Source organism: Phyllobates terribilis, unplaced genomic scaffold, assembly GCF_046119375.1.
Source record: "Phyllobates terribilis strain yellow unplaced genomic scaffold, ASM4611937v1 Scaffold_14__1_contigs__length_39327217, whole genome shotgun sequence".
NCBI lineage: Eukaryota > Metazoa > Chordata > Amphibia > Anura > Dendrobatidae > Phyllobates > Phyllobates terribilis.
Window position 1 is genome coordinate 31,688,621 of NW_027362774.1, and position 22,732 is coordinate 31,711,352.

The 22,732-nt window shown below is 48.2% G+C and overlaps 1 protein-coding gene across 1 annotated transcript in view; it reads right to left on the reverse strand.

The window, feature by feature from the left end:
- The window catches only part of CNGB1 (cyclic nucleotide gated channel subunit beta 1), a 226,273-nt gene that overhangs the window by 85,254 nt on the left and 118,287 nt on the right, over nucleotides 1-22,732 (reverse strand). Inside the window, exon 19 of the mRNA XM_073659858.1 lies at nucleotides 5,200-5,241. Within this exon, the coding sequence (XP_073515959.1) occupies nucleotides 5,200-5,241 (42 nt within the window). The remainder of the gene's footprint in view (nucleotides 1-5,199; nucleotides 5,242-22,732) is intronic.

Below are 22,732 nucleotides of genomic sequence, written 5' to 3' on the forward strand. Positions count from 1 at the left end.
GGAGACACGGGGGGAAGGAGACCCGGGGGAAGAGACATGGGGGAAAGAGACACGGGGAGACAAGGGGGGGAAGAGACTCGGGGGAAAGAGACACGGGGGCAAGAGACACGGGGGAAAGACATGAGGGAAGAGACAAGGGGGGAAGAGACATGGGGAAAGAGACATGGGGGAGAGAAGGGGTAAGACACATGGGGGAAAGACACGAGGGAAGAGACATGGGGGAAAGAGACACGGGGGAGAGACAACGGGGGGAAGAGACATGGGGGAAAGAGAAATGGGGGAGAGACAAGGGGAACAGACAAGGAGGGAAGAGACACAGGGAGGAAGAGACAAGGGGGGAAAAGACACGGGGGGAAGAGACACGGGGAGGAGACACGGGAGAAGAGACACGAGGGGAAGGAGACAAGGGGGGAAAGAGACACGGGGAGGAGACACAGGGGAAAGAGACAAGGGGGGGAAGAGACAAGGAGGGAAGAGACACAGGGAGGAAGAGACACGGGGGAAGGAGACAAGGGGGGAAAAGACACGGGGGAAGGAGACAAGGGGGGAAAGAGACACGGGGGAGGAGACATGGGGGAAGAAACATGGGGGAAAGAGACACGGGGAGACAAGGGGGGAAGAGACATGGGGGAAAGACACGAGGGAAGAGACACGGGGAGATGAGACACGGGGAAGAGACACAGGGGAAGAGACACGGGGGAAAGAGACACGGGGGAGAGACAAGAGGGGAAGAGACACGAGGGAAGAGACATGGGGGGAGGAGACACGGGGGAAGAGACAAGGGGAGAAGAGACACGGGTGGAAGAGACACGGGGGAAGAGACATGAGGGGAGGAAACATGGAAGGAGACACGAGGGAGGAAGAGACACGGGGGGAAGGAGACACGGGGGGGAAGGAGACAAGGGGGAAAAAGACACGGGGGGAAGAGACACCGGGAGGAGACAAGGGGGGAAAGAGACACGGGGGAGGAGACATGGGGGAAAGAGACACGAGGGGAGACAAGGGGGGGAAGAGACAAGGAGGGAAGAGACACAGGGAGGAAGAGACACGGGGAGAAGGAGACACGGGGGGAAGGAGACACGGGGGGAAGGAGACACGGGGGGAAGGAGACAAGGGGGAAAAGACACGGGGGAAGAGATACGGGGGAGGAGACACGGGGGGAAGAGACACGGGGGGAAGGAGACAAGGGGGGAAAGAGACACGGGGGAAGAGACACGGGGGAGGAGACATGGGGGAGGAGACACGGGGGGAAGAGACATGGGGGAAAGAGACACGGGGGAGACAAGGGGGGGAGAGACAAGGGGGGAAGAGACACGGGGGAAAGACACGAGGGAAGAGACACGGGGAGATGAGACACAGGGGAAGAGACACGGGGGAGAGACAAGAGGGGAAGAGACACGAGGGAAGAGACATGGGGGGAGGAGACATGGGGGAGAAGAGACACGGAGGAAGAGACACGAGGGGAGGAAACACGGGGGAAGGAGACACGAGGGAAGGAGACACGGGGGGAAGAGACATGGGGGAGGAGACACGGGAGGAAGAGGCACGAGTAAGAGAGACACAGGGAAAAGACACGGGGGAAGAGACACGGGGAAGAGACACAGGGGGAAGAGACAACGGGGGAAAAGACACAGGGAAGAGACACGGAGGGAGGAGACCCGGGAGGAAGAGGCACGGGTAAGAGAGACACGGGGGTAGAGACACGGGGGAAGAAACGTGGGGGGAAGAGACACGGGGGGAAGAAATATGGGGGGAAAAGTAGAGTAAGGCCCGGCCAAGAGAATCTACCTTGTCCTGGTGGCGGTTTAAAAAAATCTTTTGGCCAAAATAAAAGCTGCAGCTGTGTGTGTGATTTGGTGTTCGATGGGAAATGTTAATGTGTGATTGGTGAGGACTTGGTGCAGAAGTGGAGTTTTCCAAGAGTGGATGGTGGGACTGTGGAAGGTTTGAGGGGTGTAGGCGGAGCTGGGGTGGAGCCTGGGCGGAGGCTCAAGGGGGCTCAGAAATTTTGACAGTATGGGCCCCTGAAATTCCTAGTGGCAGCCCTGCCCAGGGGTACAAGGCAAAGCTCTGGAGGTGTTCGTCTCTCTCCCCTGAGAATACGATGGAAACTATGAGGTCATCAAACAGGCCCTGATAGGGAAATACCAGCTGACTTCTGAGGTATTCCAGAAGACCCTCCAACGTGGACCTCACGACAGATAGTGATTAGCAGGTTAAAGGAAGTGGGGGTGTCCAAGAACCTCCCCACAAATGTGTTATTTGGAACTGTCAGGGAAATATTGAAAAATATTGAACATATTCTTACTTTCTTTCTTCCCCTGAAGCTCCCTCGCCCCTCCCTTCCACCTTTTGTCCCAAGACAAGAGCTAGCAATCGACCACTTGTCAGTATAAAAGCTGTCTCCGTGTAGATCTCAGCACAAAACCCCAATTAGCACACTCATGAGTAAGGCCTTGTACACAAGTGCTGGCAGGATAGGTGTCACCAACCTAATTAAAATGCGAGCATCTTTCTCCCTGGCAAACACAGGGGGTGATTAGACGCAGGCTTGCTTCCCGAGCTTCAAAGGGAAATCTATGGTCTCGCCGGCACCGATACGAAATAAGAAATATTGTAAGTTCCGTACGTCCAGCAATAACGGGACCTATATTTTTAGTGGCAGGGTCAGCCAAGGAGCGATATGCTATTTTTTTCGTAGCCGAAAACCCCTCCGTGAAGCTGTAGCGCAGAAGCACCAGAATATTAGACCGCAACGGAGCAACGTGTGGTCTCTAAATTAAGGTAAAATCTTAATAGAAAATTTGGTATCACTTTTGGGCTTCTGGGATCAAAGTATGATAAGGTATCCCAGAAGTTAGAGTTTTCTAATAAAGACAGGGAGGGTGGAGCCGAGCCCACAAGATTTCTGCACAGGAGGGGGGTGTGGGTAAGTCTATCCCTTCAACATAAAATAGTTTGCTGAGGTTGGAGATTCACTCATTGCAGGGAGCTTATGTATCATAAGCAAGGGGTCACGTTCCGCCGAACAGTCAAAAGGATAGGTCCCGTCCGGCTATATTGAATCATCGCAGCGATCTTTATAGAGTAAGTTTCTCCTTTAACCCTTATTATTTGTGTAACTGCTATGTATTGTAATGTCTCCTTGTATACATTTTTCATAAACACTGACTCCCTTTTGGATTAAATATAAAATTTAATAGTTCTGTTTCTTTTGTCCTGTAATCGTTGCCATCCCGCGAAGCCATATACGCTACCAAAACGCAGGCATCCGGCCAGGCCTGTATTATATTTCAAACTCGGCCAGTGGTGGCAGCAAATGATATTAATAATTGGGCTATCGTGAAGCTGACAGTGACTGTACCGGGGTGTAAACACGTATTCCATGCGTTGGAACCCAGAGGTGTGACGCCATACGCTCACTGGTCGCTTGCCGATACCTAAATAGTGAGTAGTTGGGATCGTGTGCTTGCGATTCCGGACTAAATCCGTGACACAGTGACAGCACGGTGAGATATTGCGTGATCTCCTCGGTGTTGTCTCTGTGGGAATCCCTGACAGGAACTGATCTGGGACTGTTGGTTGCCCGATACATCCCTGACAACCCTCCCAGGTCTCATCCTTCCTGTGGTTCAACTGTCAATAATGTGGAGGTTATGCATAATGAAAATGTGAATTGTGGTAAGGGAGAACTCAGCCATGTCACACTGTGGGGGATGTGTCTGTGGATCCCCTAAAAAGAGCCAGCATAAGTGCTAACGCTGATGGGGGCAGTCACAGAGATCATGAAGCAGGTGGTCCCGTGCAGCTGACCAGTGTCACGACGGATGGTGACATAGCCCTTGGAAACTGCCCAATGATTAGCACTGCTCCTAAGGTAACAGGGGAGGTGGGGAATATTTTATTCCCAGCCTGTTCGGATAGTGAGAAAGATGGTGAGAAAAAGATTTGCTTACGCAGAGGCGGAGAAGGCAGGGGCTCCTTTAGTCCAAGGAAGAAACATCCAGGATTCAAAGGATCTTGCTGAGGATGTTCCAGCCTTTGTGTCTCCATTGTCCACATTTGAATATTGGGGTTTTGTATCTATCCGATATGGGATATAGATTTTCAGCATCTTAATGAAGGGATGGACGTGACACATTCACTCACATCACTGTAGGACCTTTGGAGCGCCTCTAACTTAATAACGGGTCTGATAGATGATGCGAACTGGGCCATGTTTGATCTCTATGTAACGGTAAAATCATAATAAGAAATAGGACATCAATATCTGCTGCCTGGAACCTTCAGGGGCGACGATATCTGCAAGGTGGGGATCTTATAACATTCTAACAGACCCAGTACATCCCACAATCTGCCCCCACATGAGCTCATGAAGGGGAGGTAGGTGGATGTAACCTTGGGGTAATAAAAACATCATCTGGGTTTGGGTCATTGATCATTCTGGAGGACTTAGTTCGCTGTGGTTCTGTCCATTTTCCTAATTGGAGTTATTCCCTTCACTAAGCTCAGAGCCATTTCCGTGACATGAGGTTTAATAGTTTTCTTTCATTATCCTTTTTATTTTATGTGATCGTATATATCACATTGTTTTGTCCCCATTTTGTGTATATATCACATTGTTTGTCCCCATTTTGTATCACCTTGTATATTTTTATAAACACTGAATATCTTTCTGGATTAAATATACAATTTAATAGCTCTGTTCCCCCTGCTATGTAAACTGCAGCCCTGAAGCCATACCGTACCTGTAACGGGCGTCCAATCAGCCTGTACAAATAATTGGTGGTGACAGCGAGAGGTTCCTTTTGTTATTGCGGAGTTGGCAGTGACCATACTGGGGTATATATATATATATATATATATATATATATATATATATATATATATATATATATATATATATATATATTCCGTGCGTTCTAATCGGAGGTGTATATATCATACGTTCACTGTTAGTTCCTCAATAACTGGCCTAGTAGTGGAAGCAGCCGGAGCCTCGTCCATCACTCATCAGCCAATAGCATGGTTGTACTGACGATTAGAGGCAGCGGAGTTGCGTTGCCCTGACAACTGGTGGCAGTGGTGGGATCTCTGGCCTCATTTGATCTCTCTGGTGTCATCTGTGACAAAGGCGTGACAGTGGTGGGATCTGCGTCACCCCCCGGCTCTCTATCCTTGACAATAACAAGCACTTACTCTGACTCATCCTCATCTTCCTCCAGGATCCAGGACAGTCTCCTGTGGAGAGAAGAGCATTAGTCTCTACATTTGTCCTCCTGAATCTAGAAATGAGCAGAGGATCCCGGCTGGATACGATGACAAAAGGTCAGGAATACGCTGAAGCTCTACACCTGTACACCAGCCGGCGAATATCAGGAATGGCTACAGAGACTGTAAGAATGGCCAAGGGCCAGCTGGATGGGCTCGGGCATTTTGGAGCAGGCTCAGACCACACGCGGACAAAGACCAGTCACAGGCATAGATTTCACCTGGGCACAGACCACTCACAGGCACAGACCACACTCCCAGGGCACAGACCACACTCCCAGGCACAGACCACACTCCCAGGGCACAGACCACACTCCCAGGGCACAGACCACACTCCCAGGGCACAGACCACACTCCCAGGCACAGACCACACTCCCAGGCACAGACCACACTCCCAGGCACAGACCACACTCCCAGGGCACAGACCACACTCCCAGGGCACAGACCACTCCCGAGCACAGATCACTCCCTGGCACAAACACTCCCAGGCACAGACCATTCCCTGGCACAAACAACACTCCCAGGCAGAGACCACACTCCCAGGCACAGACCACACTCCCAGGCACAGACCACACTCCCAGGGCACAGACCAGTCACAGGCACAGATCACTTCTAAGCACAGACCACTCCATGGCACAAACAACACTCCCAGGGCACAGACTACTCTTTAGCACATGTTCCCTGACGTCCATTACAATGGTTATTTATTTCAAGTGACCCGACAGTATTGCAGTATTGAACCTCCACACTCCTGTAGGACTCAGGCGCAAACTGTTTTTGGATGGGAACCTTGTCTGGAGATAGATTATGAGCTCCTCAGATCTCTGTATCCAGATCTAGTGAGAACGTGGCCCCTGCTATTCTCTCAGCAAGAACGGAAGAGAGAACAGTTCAAGCCCCATCCCTTCAAATGGCCAAGAATTGGCCACTCCGGGACTAGTTCAGTCTCTTCATCAGCCACCATCTGAACAGCCACATGTATATACTGTGTATACACCGGAATAGTGCCGTCATCAGACGAGTGATGGAGGTAGCAGACCGGTGGACTGTCCTCTGATTGAGGTCTGCTTAGGGTCTGTGGCACCCCCACGAAGTCATGTTCCTGAACTGAAGAAGACGGCTATAAATCCTTCCTGCTCCGAGTACTACAGGTTGTCAGGCACTTGTGCTCCTTGACTCTTCCGTCTTGGGGGGTTTGACCTTTCTGTGCAAACATTTACACTGCACGGTCATCGCTCCCAGGGACGCCCCATTCCTAATATTCATACAGTGTGAACAGGGATCACCCCACGTGCAAGAAATTACTTGTTTGATATGATTTTTAAGATGGTTTAAAAACATCTTTACTCGATAGCAGATAATCCTGTGTAACCAGCATGTGCTACCGAGAACAATGGCATCATATGTCTTCAGAACAATCTATTACAGATCATTCTGTCCACATATAAAATACAGTTGCCTGTGTGAACAGGCTGTAAACGTCCGTCGATCTGGAAACGAGCAGTCGGTCGGCAGTCGGTCGGCAGTCGCCTAACACCAATAGTCCAGTCCAGGGCCTGTAAGGATTTATGTTTTTCCACATCAATGTGCCCCTTGGCCCTCATGAGGCCATCACAACCACGGAGCAGAGCTCCATCAGAGAAGGAGAAAACGTTCCTGCTCCCATATTTCCAGCTCCTTCCTCTCCATCACTCCTGGGATCTTGGGATAGTACTGGTCCAACCTCAACCTCTGAGGCCTCATCCTTCACTACAAAAGGTGCTAAGGGTCTGAAGTTACAAAAAGAAAATCTTTAGTTACCGACCACCTTGGGTTTCGATGGACCATTACAACCCCTTCTTAATCGTCGGCCAATGCTCCCACAACCTTGGAATCATTTTTAAGCAAACCCTAAAAACGCTGCAAACCCTTCAGAGATTTGGGCTGTACCCAGACCTTTCAGGGATCTATTCAGAAACTTCAGGAAATATACCTTCTGAATCCAGAATTTTTTTTGGAGTCTTTGGAGTGTAGTGCAAGTATGTCTGATGTGGGACTAATAGGTGACGAGACCAAGATGCAATGAACAAACAAAGTAGCACTCTGTAACGCTGAGTATGTAAATGTGAAATATGAATAGCATTACTGCTGTAGAAAATAGAAATAAATGAGAAATTTTAGCACATGTAAATTTGAAGTATGAAATATGAATAGCATTACTGCTGTAGAATATAGAAATAAATGAGAAATCTTAGCGCATAAATTGGCCAATTCATGTGTACCTGACAGCCGCGATAAGGCGTTTCTCGATGTCAGGACCTAACAATGTGAATACCTCTCTAAGAGAACTCCGTCTGCTTATGTGTGGGAAAGTCAGATCCTGATGCAATTAAAACCACCTGCGGCATGGGGGTGGAGTGCTCAGTCAAAGCTTAAATCTAGTAACAAAGAGAATGACGGCACTTCCACTGCAACGAAAATGACGGCACTTCCACTATTACAGAGTGCTACTTTGTTTGTTCATTGTACATGGAGGTAGCTCCTCTTAGTAAGCACCTGTTCACACCTATTTCTTGTAGTGGAAGTGTCGTCATTTTCTTTGAGACCAAGATGCAGCCAAGATAAGCAACCACATGTTAACCGAATCATCCCGGGACCCATTTACATCGTTGTGAAAAATGGGGGCATCACCAGGTCCCGTCGTGATCTTCTCCACTCGTCTCATCTAGTTCACATTACCTTACCAGCTCCCAGAGCTCCAGCTTGGTGAAGACACGGGCCCCTAACAGCAGGTTATAGAGATCGGGCCACAGGGGTGAGTGCACACTGATTCCTAATAGTAACTGCACCTGTATATTTGTATTCTTTTTATTGCATTGGAGATGGAAAAATTTCTCTTGACAGAAGCAAGCGTAGATTGTGATATGTAACTCCTCCTACATGGATATCCCTGCCATCACGTTCCATCGTTACCTTAAGAAATTTATTTTTTTGCAGTCCAATATGGCTGACCGGTTTAATGACTGTTTTTGGTATAAATTCTATCACCACATGTCAGACAATTCACCAGTCGGTGCAGTAGATTGTAAGAAACCCCCAGACTCCGCATTCATCATCTGCAGGTTTCTGACTCTGTGTATCTGAATAATTAATTGTACGGGGAGTGTTCAATATAATAGCAGTGTGGAGGTCAATCAGTGAGGTCAATCATTCTGTGAGGAAACAGGTGTGAATCAGGTGGTCCTTATATAAGGGTGAAGCAGCACATGTTGGACATGCATTTCTCCTTGAAAGCCTGAGAAATATGGGTCGTTCCAGACATTGTTCAGAAGAACAGCGGACTTTGATTAAAAAGTTGATTGGAGAAGGTAAAATGTATAAAGAAATGTAGACAATGATCGGCTGTTCAGCTAAAATGATCTCCAATGCTTTACAATGTAAAGCAAAACCAGAGCGACGTGGAAGAAAACGGGAGACTACCATCCGAATGGATGGAAGAATAGCCAAAATGGTTAAGGCTCAGCCGATGATCAGCTGCTCCAGGATGATCACAGACAGTCTCCAGTTACCTGTGAGGACTGTGACAGTTAGAAGACGCCTGTGTGAAGCTAATCTCTGAGCAAGAAGTCCCCGCAAAGTCCCGCTGTTAAAAAAAGACATGTACTGAAGCGGATACAATTTGCCAAAGAACACATCAACTGGTCTAGAGAGAAATAGAGAAACATATTGTGGACTGATGAAAGTAAAATTGTTCTTTTTGGGTCCAAGGGCCGCAGACAGTTCATCAGACGACCCCCAAACTCTGCATTCAGCCACAATACACCCTGCAGGCAGTGAAACATGGTGGAAGCATCATGATATGGGCATGTTCCTCTTACTATGGTACCGGACCCATTTACCGCATACCAGGGATCGTGGACCAGTTTGCATATATAAAATACTTGGAGGTCATGTTGCCTTACACTGAAGAGGATATGCTCCTGAAATGGGTGTTTCTACAAAACGACGACCCTAAACACACCAGTAAACGAGCAAAATCTTTGTTCCAGTCCAACAAAATTGAGGTTATGGAGTGGCCGCCCAATCCCCGGACCTTAATCCGATAGAACACTTGTGGGGTGACATCAAAAATGCCGTTTCTGAGGCAAAAGCAACAAATGCCAAGAAATTGTGGGATGTAGTGAAAGCATCCTGGGCTGGAATAACAGGTGACAGGGGCCAGAAGATGGTTAACTCTATGCAACATAGATGTGAAGCAGCTCTAAAAAACGGTGGGTAATAACTAAATATTAGGTTAGTGATTCACAGGAATGATAAATCCTCAAAAAAGAGACATATTGTGAGATTGTAAAGGCAAACGCAGACATTGATATTTTTTAGAACAGAACAATGGTCATTTTTTGTTATTTTCTGTAAAGTAGTTAAAAATGATCTACATTTCTCTTCATGTTGTGAATTAGAAAAAAGTGAGCGACGTCCCCAATGCTGGAAATAACAACTAGGAGAAAGGTTTTGTGATAACTCGTGATTGTGAACACACTGCTATTATTTTGAACACTGTATGTTGGTCCTGTAACAGTATCTATGTGGTAAGCTTGGTACTGATACTGTATCTACAGTGGGTACAGAAAGTATTCAGACCCCTTTAAATTTTTCACTCTTTGTTTCATTGTAGCCATTTGGTAAATTCTAAAAAGTTCATTTTTTTTCTCATTAAAGTCCACTCTGCACCCCATCTTCACTGAAGAAAACCAGAAATGTAGATTTTTTTGCAAATTTTTAAAAAAAGAAAAACTGAAATATCCCATGGTCATAAGTATTCAGACCCTTTGCTCAGTATTGAGTAGAAGCCCCCTTTTGAGCTAGTACAGCCATGAGTCTTTTTGGGAATGATGCAACAAGTTTTTCACCCCTGGATTTGGGGATCCTCGGCCATTCTTCCTTGCAGATCCTCTCCAGTTCCGTCTGGTTGGATGGTGAACGTTGGTGGACGGCCATTTTCAGGTCTCTCCAGAGATGCTCAATTGGGTTTAGGTCAGGGCTCTGGCTGGGCCAGTCAAGAATGGTCACAGAGTTGTTCTGAAGCCACTCCTTTGTTATTTTAGCTGTGTGTTTAGGGTCATTGTCTTGTTGGAAGGTGAACCTTCGGCCAAGTCTGAGGTCCAGAGCTCTCTGAAAGAGGTTTTCTTCCAGGATATCTCTGTACTTGGCTGCATTCATGTTTCCTTCAATTGCAACCAGTCGTCCTGTCCCTGCAGCTGAAAAACACCCCCATAGCATGATGCTGCCACCACCATGTTTCACTGTTGGGATTGTATTGGGCAGGTGATGAGCAGTGCCTGGTTTTCTCCACACATACCGCTTAGAACTTTTTGGTGATAATTCTATATTCACCTCATCAGACAGAGAATCTTATTTCTCATAGTCTGGGAGTCCTTCATGAGTTTTTCAGCAAACTCTATGCGGGCTTTCATATGTCTTGCACTGAGGAGAGGATTCCATCGGGCCACTCTGTCATAAAGGCCCGACTGGTGGAGGGCTGCAGTGATAGTTGACTTTGTGGAACTTTGTCCCATCTCCCTACTGCAGCTCTGGAGCTCAGCCACAGTGATATTGGGGCTCTTCTCCCACGATTGCTCAGTTTGGCTGGACGGCCAGGTCTAGGAGGACTTCTGGTGGTCTCAAACTTCTCCATTTAAGGATTATGGAGGCCACTGTGCTCTTAGGAACCTTGAGTAATGCAGAAATTCTTTTGTAACCTTGGCCAGATCTGTTCCTTGCCACAATTCTGTCTCTGAGCTCCTTGGGCAGTTCCTTTGAGCTCATGATTCTCATTTGGTCTGACATGCACTGTGAACTGTGAGGTCTTATATAGACAGGTGTGTGCCTTTCCAAATCAAGTCCTATCAGTTTAATTAAACACATCTGGACTCCAATGAAGGAGTAGAACCATCTCAAGGAGGATCACAAGGAAATGGACAGCATGTGACTTAAAGAAGTTGTCCACTACTTTGTATCGTAGGATAGGGCATCAATGTGTGATTGGCTGGGGTCCCACATGCGGCACCCCTGCCAATCACCCTCTATCGGTGCCGGCCGCAGGCCGGAAGTGCTCACCTGCGGGGCTCCGCCATCAAGTGGAAGTGGCGACTGCGGTGTACTGCACATCCGCCTCCCATTCAATAGAATTGGAGGCGGATCTGCAGTACACCGCGGCGACCACTACCACTTGACGGCGGAGCCCCACAGGTGAGCAATTCTGGTCGGCGGCCGCAGGCACCGAGAACAGCTGATCGGTGGGGATGAAGCGTGCGGGACCCCGACCGATCATACATTGATGTCCTATCCTATGGATAGGACATCAATGTAAAAGTAGTGGACAACTCATTTAAATATGAGTGTCTGAGCAAAGGGTCTGAAGACTTATGACCATGGGATATTTCAGTTTTTCTTTTTTAATAAATTTGCAAAAATTTCTACATTTCTGTTTTTTTTCAGTCCAGATGGGACGCAGAGTGGACTTTAATGAGAAAAAATGAACTTTTTATAATTTACCAAATGGCTGCAATGAAACAAAGAGTGAAAAATTTAAAGTGGTCTGAATTGTTTCCGTTCCCACTGTATGTATAAAGCTTGATACTGATACTGCATCTATGTAGTAAGCTTGGTTCTGAGACCTTATCTATGTAGTAAGCTTGGTTCTGATACCTTATCTATGTAGTAAGCTTGGTTCTGCTACTGCATCTATGTAGTAAGCTTGGTTCTGATACTGTATCTATGTAGTAAGCTTGGTTCTGAGACCTTATCTATGTAGTAAGCTTGGTTCTGATACTGTATCTATGTAGGAAGCTTGGTTCTGATCCTCATCTATGTAGTAAGCTTGGTTCTGATACCTCATCTATGTAGTAAGCCTGGTTCTGATACTGTATCTATGTAGTAAGCTTGGTTCTGATACCGTACCTATGTAGTAAGCTTGGTTCTGAGACCTTATCTATGTAGTAAGCTTGGTTCTGAGACCTTATCTATGTAGTAAGCTTGGTTCTGCTACTGCATCTATGTAGTAAGCTTGGTTCTGATACTGTATCTATGTAGTAAGCTTGGTTCTGAGACCTTATCTATGTAGTAAGCTTGGTTCTGATACTGTATCTATGTAGGAAGCTTGGTTCTGATCCTCATCTATGTAGTAAGCTTGGTTCTGATACCTCATCTATGTAGTAAGCCTGGTTCTGATACTGTATCTATGTAGTAAGCTTGGTTCTGATACCGTATCTATGTAGTAAGCTTGGTTCTGATACTGTATCTATGTAGTAAGCTTGGTTCTGCTACTGCATCTATGTAGTAAGTTTGGTTCTGATACTGTATCTATGTAGTAAGCTTGGTTCTGCTACTGCATCTATGTAGTAAGCTTGGTTCTGATACCTCATCTATGTAGTAAGCCTGGTTCTGATACTGTATCTATGTAGTAAGCTTGGTTCTGATACCGTATCTATGTAGTAAGCCTGGTTCTGATACCGTATCTATGTAGTAAGCTTGGTTCTGATACCGTATCTATGTAGTAAGCTTGGTTCTGATACCTTATCTATGTAGTAAGCTTGGTTCTGATACCGTACCTATGTAGTAAGCTTGGTTCTGATACCTCATCTATGTAGTAAGCTTGGTTCTGATCCTTATCTATGTAGTAAGCTTGGTTCTGATACCTTATCTATGTAGTAAGCTTGGTTCTGATCCTTATCTATGTAGTAAGCTTGGTTCTGATACCTTATCTATGTAGTAAGCTTGGTTCTGATCCTTATCTATGTAGTAAGCTTAGTTCTGAGACCTCATCTATGTAGTAAGCTTGGTTCGGATACCGTATCTATGTTTTAAGCTTGGTTCTGATACCTCATCTATGTAGTAAGCTTGGTTCTGATCCTTATCTATGTAGTAAGCTTGGTTCTGATACCTTATCTATGTAGTAAGCTTGGTTCTGATACCTTATCTATGTAGTAAGCTTGGTTCTGATACCGTATCTATGTTTTAAGCTTGGTTCTGATACCTCATCTATGTAGTAAGCCTGGTTCTGATACCTCATCTATGTAGTAAGCCTGGTTCTGATACCTTATCTATGTAGTAAGCTTGGTTCTGATACCTTATCTATGCAGTAAGCTTGATTCTGATACCTTATCTATGTAGTGAGCTTGGTTCTGATACCTTATCTATGTAGTGAGCTTGGTTCTGATACCTTATCTATGTAGTAAGCCTGGTTCTGATACCTTATCTATGTAGTAAGCTTGGTTCTGATACCTTATCTATGTAGTAAGCCTGGTTCTGATCCTTATCTATGTAGGAAGCTTGGTTCTGATACCTTATCTATGCAGTAAGCTTGGTTCTGAGACCTCATCTATGTAGTAAGCTTGGTTCTGATACCTCATCTGTAACGGGTCTGGTAGGCGGAACCTCTGAGCTACTATACAAGGGGGCGGTCCTTGTAAGGGAGCGGGTGGCGACCAGGGAAGACGGGTAGGCAGTCACAGCAGGTGACCGGGACAGTCTCTGGGTGAACGGGCAGGAGGTCACGGCAAGTGACCGGGACAGTCTCTGGGTAAACGGGCAGGAGGTCACAGCAAGTGACTGGGGCAGTCTCTGGGTGAACGGGCAGGAGGTCACAGCAAGTGACCGGGGCAGTCTCTGGGTGAACGGGCAGGAGGTCACAGCAAGTGACTGGGGCAGTCTCTGGGTGAACGGGCAGGAGGTCACAGCAAGTGACCGGGGCAGTCTCTGGGTGAACGGGCAGGAGGTCACAGCAAGTGACCGGGACAGTCTCTGAGTATAGGGTAGGTATGACCTGTGACGGCTGAGCCTCCAGGTAGGCTAGCAGGCGGATGACAGATGAGTGCTCCCAGGTGAGCAGGCGAGAGTCTCTGGAAAAGCAGGTGGTCACAGCACGTGACGGCGGAGCCTCCAGGTAGGCAGGCAGGCAGGTAGCGGAGGAGCGCTCCCAGGTGAGCGGGCAAGAGTCTCTGGAATAGCAGGTGGTCACAGCACGTGACGGCGGAGCCTCCAGGTAGGCTAGCAGGCAGGTAGCAGAGGAGCGCTCCCAGGTGAGCGGGCAAGCTGGTCCATAGACAGACTGACAGGAGTAGGAAGGCAGACCGTGGGACCTCAGGCTAGCAAGCAGGTAGCAGGAATATCAGGCAGGAAACAGACAGCAAACTGGCAGGACTCTGGCAGGAATCAGGCAGGTAACTGGCAGGTAACTGGCAACGGGACCTGAGGGCTGAAGCAGAGTAGTGAACAGTGCAACAACATTGCTCGGGCACCTCCATTTTGGAGGAGGTGCCTTATATATGGTGAAGTCCTCCGGCCATTGGCCGGGGACTCCTTAGGACGGCGCGCGCGGCCCCTTTGAGAGGGAGGGAGCGCGCGCGCGCGCGCCCTAAGCACAGTGGCCGGGAAGGAGCGCGCGCTGCCAGCAGAGCGGGAGGGGGACGCCGGGCTCGGAGCAGAGAGGTGAGGGGAACAGCGTCCCTGCCTAGCAGAGGGCAGGGACGCCGACGCTACAGTACACCCCCCTTTAGGCCCCCCCTTTTTTAGGCCAGACAGAAATTTAGCAAGGATGAGAGGGGCATGGATGTTCTCCCGGGGCTCCCACGTTCTCTCTTCAGGACCAAACCCCTTCCAATCTACTAGAAAAAAGGTCTTCCCTCTTACCCTTTTGGTGGCCAGAATGTTCTCTACCTCAAATTCGTTTTCAGCGGAAACCGGAGCAGGAGGCGTGCCTGTAGACTTGGAAAAAGAGTTAAGTACCACAGGTTTGAGGAGAGATACATGGAAGGAGTTAGGGATCCGCAAGTTGGCCGGGAGTTTCAATTTATAGGCCACCGGGTTGATCTGACTGATGACCTCCAGAGGACCGATGAACCGAGGCCCTAACTTATAGGAAGGAATCTTGAGCCGGACATACTTGGACGAGAGCCAGACCTTATCCCCTGGACGGAATTGAGGAGGATCCAGACGTTTCTTGTCAGCATGTCTTTTCATACACTCGGATGACAGAAGGAGTGCGGACCGGGTACTCTCCCATATGGAGGAAAATTTGTTAACAAGAGATTCCGCAGCCGGATTGTCCACCGAGGTGGAGACGGGAAACGGGATCCGAGGATGCTGACCGAAGACTACAAAAAACGGGGATTTGGAGGAAGATTCGCTCTCGTGATTGTTGTACGAGAATTCGGCCCATGGCAGGAGATCCACCCAGTCAGAATGGTGGGCATTAACGAAGTGCCGGAGGTAACTGGTCAGGATCTGATTGATCCGCTCCACTTGACCATTAGACTGTGGGTGGTAAGCGGAGGAGAAGTCCAGGGTGACGTCTAGCAATTTACAAGTGGCTCTCCAGAAACGAGAAGTGAACTGTACCCCACGATCCGACACGATGTGGAGGGGCAGGCCATGAAGACGGAAGATGTGGCGGATAAAGTCTTTAGCCAGCTCGGGTGCAGACGGGAGGCCTGGCAGGGGAATGAAGTGAGCCATCTTGGAAAAGCGGTCAGCGACCACCCAAATGACCGTACAACCGGCAGAGACGGGAAGATCAGTTATGAAGTCCATCGCTATATGCTGCCAGGGGGCAGCAGGTACTGGCAGAGGAAGGAGGCGACCGGCTGGCAGGTGTCTCGGAACTTTGTTGCGGGCACAGGACACACAGGCAGAAACAAAGTCTATTACATCCTTGCGCAGGTTAGGCCACCAGTAGTGCCGGGAAATAAGCTGGAGGGTCTTTTTCTGACCGGCGTGGCCAGCTAGTTTAGACGAATGACCCCAGTGTAGGATCTTCTCCCGATCAGGTACCGATACGAACGTCTTACCGGGAGGGAGACGATTTAGACTCACGGGAGCCACCTGCATTACTCTGGCGGGATCGATGATGTGTTTAGGTTCCTCCTCGAGATCAGATACCAGAAAGGATCGGGACAAGGCGTCTGCTTTGATGTTCTTGTCAGCCGGGCGAAAATGTAGAACAAAATCAAAGCGAGCAAAAAACAAGGACCACCGGGCTTGGCGCGGATTAAGTCTCTGGGCATGCTGGAGATAAGCCAAGTTCTTGTGGTCAGTGTAAATTATTACCGGATGAAGAGCCCCCTCGAGTAGGTAACGCCACTCCTCCAATGCCAGCTTGATGGCCAATAACTCTCGGTCTCCTATGGAATAATTGCATTCAGAAGAGGAGAAGAGTTTGGAGAAGAAGCCGCAAGTTACCATCCTCCCGGAAGAAGATTTTTGAGTAAGTACAGCTCCGGCTCCAGAGGAGGAGGCGTCAACCTCCAGAAAGAACTGCTTGTTGCCGTCCGGACGATGCAGCACCGGGGCGGAAGAGAAGGCCTGTTTTAAGGAAAGAAAAGCCTCCTCTGCTTCGGGCGGCCACTCTTTGGGATTAGTACCCTTACGGGTGAGCGCGGAAATTGGGCAGTCCGGGAAGAGAAGTGCGGTATGAAGAGGCGGTAGTAGTTGGCGAAGCCCAGGAACCGCTGAATGGCCTTCAACCCCTCCGGTCGGGGCCATTTCTCGATGGCAGACAGTTTCTCTGGATCCATTCGTAGGCCGGTCTGAGAAATAATGTAGCCCAAAAACGGAAGCGAGGTCTGCTCAAAGAGGCACTTCTCATATTTAGCGAAGAGGTGGTTCTGCCTGAGCCTGAGCAGGACCTGACGAACGTCCCTCCGGTGAGTCTGGAGATCCGGAGAGAAGACCAAGATGTCGTCCAGGTACACCACAACGCAGGAGTAGAGAAGGTCCCGGAAGATGTCATTGACCAACTCTTGAAAGACGGCAGGAGCGTTACAGAGACCAAAGGGCATTACCAGATATTCATAGTGGCCGTCCCGGGTGTTGAATGCAGTCTTCCATTCATCCCCTTGACGGATACGGACCAGGTTATACGCCCCACGGAGGTCCAGCTTGGTGAAGATTCTAGCCCCCCTCAGGCGATCAAATAATTCTGGAATGAGCGGAAGGGGGTACTTATTCTTCACCGTGATCTGGTTAAGGCCTCTATAGTCTATACAGGGACGGAGAGAGCCGTCCTTCTTTTTTACGAAGAAGAAGCCTGCTCCCGCCGGGGAGGTAGATTTCCGGATGAATCCCCTGGCCAAATTCTCCTCAATATATTTGGACATCGACCGGGTCTCAGCAGCGGACAATGGGTAAATACGCCCACGGGGAGGAGTAGTACCGGGTAACAGGTCGATAGGACAGTCGTATGGTCTATGAGGGGGTAATTTCTCTGCCTCCTTTTAATTAAAGACATCAGCAAATGACCAATAGGGAATCGGAAGTCCAGGTAGATTAGTTGGGGTAGGAGAAGGACGGACGGGATGAACAGGAACCAAACAAGTCTTATGACAGTCCTGTCCCCAGCGAAGGACTTCTCCGGTCTGCCAGTCAAGTACGGGTGCATGTCTCTGGAGCCAAGGTAGACCTAGTAAGAGGGCGTGAGAGAGTCCAGGCAGAACATGAAAAGAGATGCTCTCAGAATGCAGCATTCCCACCTGCAGAGTTACGGATTCGGTGATGAGTTGGATGGGACGTGGTAAGAGGCCCCCATCCACAGCAGCGACAGATAATGGTACAGCCAGAGGTTTGGTGGGAATGCGGTATTTTTCTACCAGGGACTGTGAGATAAGATTCCCGGCCGCTCCAGAGTCAAGTTGGGCTAGTTCGAAATAACGATTCTCCCCGCAGATAATAGAGACTGACAGTAGCAGAGATGGAGAGGATTTATTCTTGTCTAGGTTGACCTCTCTGAGCGAACCTAGACACAGGCGTTTCCCGACCTCTCCGGGCAGGTACGGATCTGGTGCTCCTTACTGCCACAGTAGAAGCAGCTCCCTTCGGCACGGCGTAAGTCCTGACGGGTTTTGACCATCTTGGTCTGGTCGACCTGCATAGGCTCAGGAGAGTGTACCTGGGGAGAGACGGATTTCTGAAAAGTAGGAGCTAGACGTGGAAACCTCCTCTCACGGGTGACCTCTTTGGCACGCTCCTGGAACCGTAGGTCAATCCGGGTGGCAAGAGTTATTAGGTCATCGAGAGTGGTAGGAATGTCCCGACCGGCAAGTTCATCTTTAATACGGCCGGACAGACCCTCCAAGAAGACGGATACCAGAGCGTCGTTATCCCAGGCCAGCTCCGAGGCAAGGGTACGGAACCGTATGGCATATTGGCCCACGGTGAGACTTCCCTGACGGAGGCGTAGCAGAGATGATGCGGATGAGGTCTTCCGTCCGGGTTCGTCGAAGACCTTCCGGAAAGCCATGAGAAAGGCAGGCAAGTCGGACACCAGGCGGTCTCCTCTCTCCCATAGAGGATTTAGCCAGGCCAGGGCCTCCCCGGTGAGATGGGACATGATGAAGGCAATTTTGGCCCGGTCGGAGTTAAACTGGTGGGACAGGAGTTCAAAGTGCAGGGTGCACTGATTTATGAAGCCCCGAGCCTGGGCGGAGTCGCCTCCGAAGCGAGGAGGTGCAGAAAGCCGGGGTCCGGGGTAGGATACCATGGTATTGGTGGGCAGCGGAGCTGCCGGGTTGCGAGTCATGGCACTGGCGGTGGTTGCTGGTGGAGCAGTCAGAGTGTCCAGGCGAGAATTGACATTCCGCAGGTGACCCAGGATGGACTCCTGTTGGGACCTCTGACGGGACAGTTCATGACAGAGGTCCGAGAGCGAGGGAGCTTGGGTGCCACCGGGTTCCATGGCCCGAGCAAACTGTAACGGGTCTGGTAGGCGGAACCTCTGAGCTACTATACAAGGGGGCGGTCCTTGTAAGGGAGCGGGTGGCGACCAGGGAAGACGGGTAGGCAGTCACAGCAGGTGACCGGGACAGTCTCTGGGTGAACGGGCAGGAGGTCACGGCAAGTGACCGGGACAGTCTCTGGGTAAACGGGCAGGAGGTCACAGCAAGTGACTGGGGCAGTCTCTGGGTGAACGGGCAGGAGGTCACAGCAAGTGACCGGGGCAGTCTCTGGGTGAACGGGCAGGAGGTCACAGCAAGTGACTGGGGCAGTCTCTGGGTGAACGGGCAGGAGGTCACAGCAAGTGACCGGGGCAGTCTCTGGGTGAACGGGCAGGAGGTCACAGCAAGTGACCGGGACAGTCTCTGAGTATAGGGTAGGTACGACCTGTGACGGCTGAGCCTCCAGGTAGGCTAGCAGGCGGATGACAGATGAGTGCTCCCAGGTGAGCAGGCGAGAGTCTCTGGAAAAGCAGGTGGTCACAGCACGTGACGGCAGAGCCTCCAGGTAGGCAGGCAGGCAGGTAGCGGAGGAGCGCTCCCAGGTGAGCGGGCAAGAGTCTCTGGAATAGCAGGTGGTCACAGCACGTGACGGCGGAGCCTCCAGGCAGGCTAGCAGGCAGGTAGCAGAGGAGCGCTCCCAGGTGAGCGGGCAAGCTGGTCCATAGACAGACTGACAGGAGTAGGAAGGCAGACCGTCGGACCTCAGGCTAGCAAGCAGGTAGCAGGAATATCAGGCAGGAAACAGACAGCAAACTGGCTGGACTCTGGCAGGAATCAGGCAGGTAACTGGCAGGTAACTGGCAACGGGACCTGAGGGCTGAAGCAGAGTAGTGAACAGTGCAACAACATTGCTCGGGCACCTCCATTTTGGAGGAGGTGCCTTATATATGGTGAAGTCCTCCGGCCATTGGCCGGGGACTCCTTAGGATGGCGCGCGCGACCCCTTTAAGAGGGAGGGAGCGCGCGCGCGCGCCCTAATCACAGTGGCCAGGAAGGAGCGCGTGCTGCCAGCAGAGGGGGAGGGGGACGCCGGGCTCAGAGCAGAGAGGTGAGGGGAACAGCGTCCCTGCCTAGCAGAGGGCAGGGACGCCGACGCTACATCATCTATGTAGTAAGCTTGGTTCTGAGACCTTATCTATGTAGTAAGCTTGGTTCTGATACTGTATCTATGTAGTAAGCTTGGTTCTGATACCTCATCTATGTAGTAAGCTTGGTTCTGATACCTTATCTATGTAGTAGGCTTGGTTCTGATACGTTATCTATGTAGTAAGCTTGGTTCTGATACTGTATCTATGTAGTAAGTTTGGTTCTGAGACCTTATCTATGTAGTAAGCTTGGTTCTGATACCTTATCTATGTAGTAAGCCTGGTTCTGATACCTTATCTATGTAGTAAGCCTGGTTCTGATACCTTATCTATGTAGTAAGCTTGGTTCTGATACCTTATCTATGTAGTAAGCTTGGTTCTGATACCTTATCTATGTAGTAAGCCTGGTTCTGAGACCTTATCTATGTAGTAAGCTTGGTTCTGATACCTCATCTATGTAGTAAGCCTGGTTCTGATACCTTATCTATGTAGTAAGCTTGGTTCTGATACCTTATCTATGTAGTAAGCCTGGTTCTGATACCTTATCTATGTAGTAAGCCTGGTTCTGATACCTTATCTATGTAGTAAGCTTGGTTCTGATACTGTATCTATGTAGTAAGTTTGGTTCTGAGACCTTATCTATGTAGTAAGCTTGGTTCTGATACCTTATCTATGTAGTAAGCTTGGTTCTGATACCTTATCTATATAGTAAGCTTGGTTCTGATACCTTATCTATGTAGTAAGCCTGGTTCTGATACCTTATCTATGTAGTAAGCTTGGTTCTGATACGTTATCTATGTAGTAAGCTTGGTTCTGATACTGTATCTATGTAGTAAGTTTGGTTCTGAGACCTTATCTATGTAGTAAGCTTGGTTCTGATACTGTATCTATGTAGTAAGTTTGGTTCTGAGACCTTATCTATGTAGTAAGCTTGGTTCTGATACTGTATCTATGTAGTAAGCTTGGTTCTGATACTGTATCTATGTAGTAAGCCTGGTTCTGATACCTTATCTATGTAGTAAGCTTGGTTCTGATCCTTATCTATGCAGTAAGTTTGGTTCTGAGACCTTATCTATGTAGTAAGCTTGGTTCTGATACCGTATCTATGTAGTAAGCTTGGTTCTGATCCTTATCTATGTAGTAAGCTTGGTTCTGAGACCTTATCTATGTAGTAAGCTTGGTTATGATACTGTATCTATGTAGTAAGCCTGGTTCTGAGACCTTATCTATGTAGTAAGCTTGGTTCTGATACCTTATCTATGTAGTAAGCCTGGTTCTGATACCTTATTTATATAGTAATCTTGGTTCTGATACCTTATCTATGTAGTAAGCCTGGTTCTGATACCTTATTTATATAGTAATCTTGGTTCTGATACCTTATCTATGTAGGAAGTTTGGTTCTGATACCTTATCTATGTAGTAAGCTTGGTTCTGATACTTTATCTATGTAATAAGCTTGGTTCTGATACCTTATCTATGTAGCAAGCTTGGTTCTGATACATCATCTATGTAGTAAGATTGGTTCTGATACTGTATCTATGTAGGAAGCTAGGTTCTGATACCTTATCTATATAGTAAGCTTGGTTCTGATACTGTATCTATGTAGTAAGCTTGGTTCTGATACCTTATCTATATAGTAATCTTGGTTCTGATACTGTATCTATGTAGGAAGCTTGGTTCTGATACCTCATCTATGTAGTAAGCTAGGTTCTGATACCTTATCTATGTAGTAAGCTTGGTTCTGATACTGTATCTATGTAGTAAGCTTGGTTCTGATACATTATCTATGTAGTAAGCTTGGTTCTGATACCTTATCTATGTAGTAAGCGTGGTTCTGATACTTTATCTATGCAGTAAGCTTGGTTCTGATCCTTATCTATGTAGTAAGCTAGTTTCTGATACCTTATCTATGTAGTAAGCTTGGTTCTGATACCTTATCTATGTAGTAAGCTTGGTTCTGATCCTTATCTATGTAGTAAGCTTGGTTCTGATCCTCATCTATGTAGTAAGCCTGGTTCTGATACCTTATCTATGTAGTAAGCTTGGTTCTGACACCTCATCTATGTAGATAAGCTTGGTTCTGATACCTCATCTATGTAGGAAGCTTGGTTATGATGCCTTATCTATGTAGTAGGCTTGGTTCTGATACCTTATCTATGTAGGAAGCTTGGTTATGATGCCTTATCTATGCAGTAGGCTTGGTTCTGATACCTTATCTATGTAGTAAGCTTGGTTCTGATACCTTATCTATGTAGTAAGCTTGGTTCTGATACCTTATCTATGTAGTAAGCTTGGTTCTGATACCTTATCTATGTAGTAAGCTTGGTTCTGATACTGTATCTATGTAGTAAGCTTGGTTCTGATACCTTATCTATGTAGTAAGCTTGGTTCTGATACCTTATCTATGTAGTAAGCTCGGTTCTGATACCTTATCTATGTAGTAAGCTTGGTTCTGATCCTTATCTATGTAGCAAGCTTGGTTCTGATACCTTATCTATGTAGTAAGCTTGGTTCTGATACCTTATCTATGTAGTAAGCTTGGTTCTGAGATCTTATCTATGTAGTAAGCTTGGTTCTGATACCTTATCTATGTAGTAAGCTTGGTTCTGATACCTTATCTATGTAGTA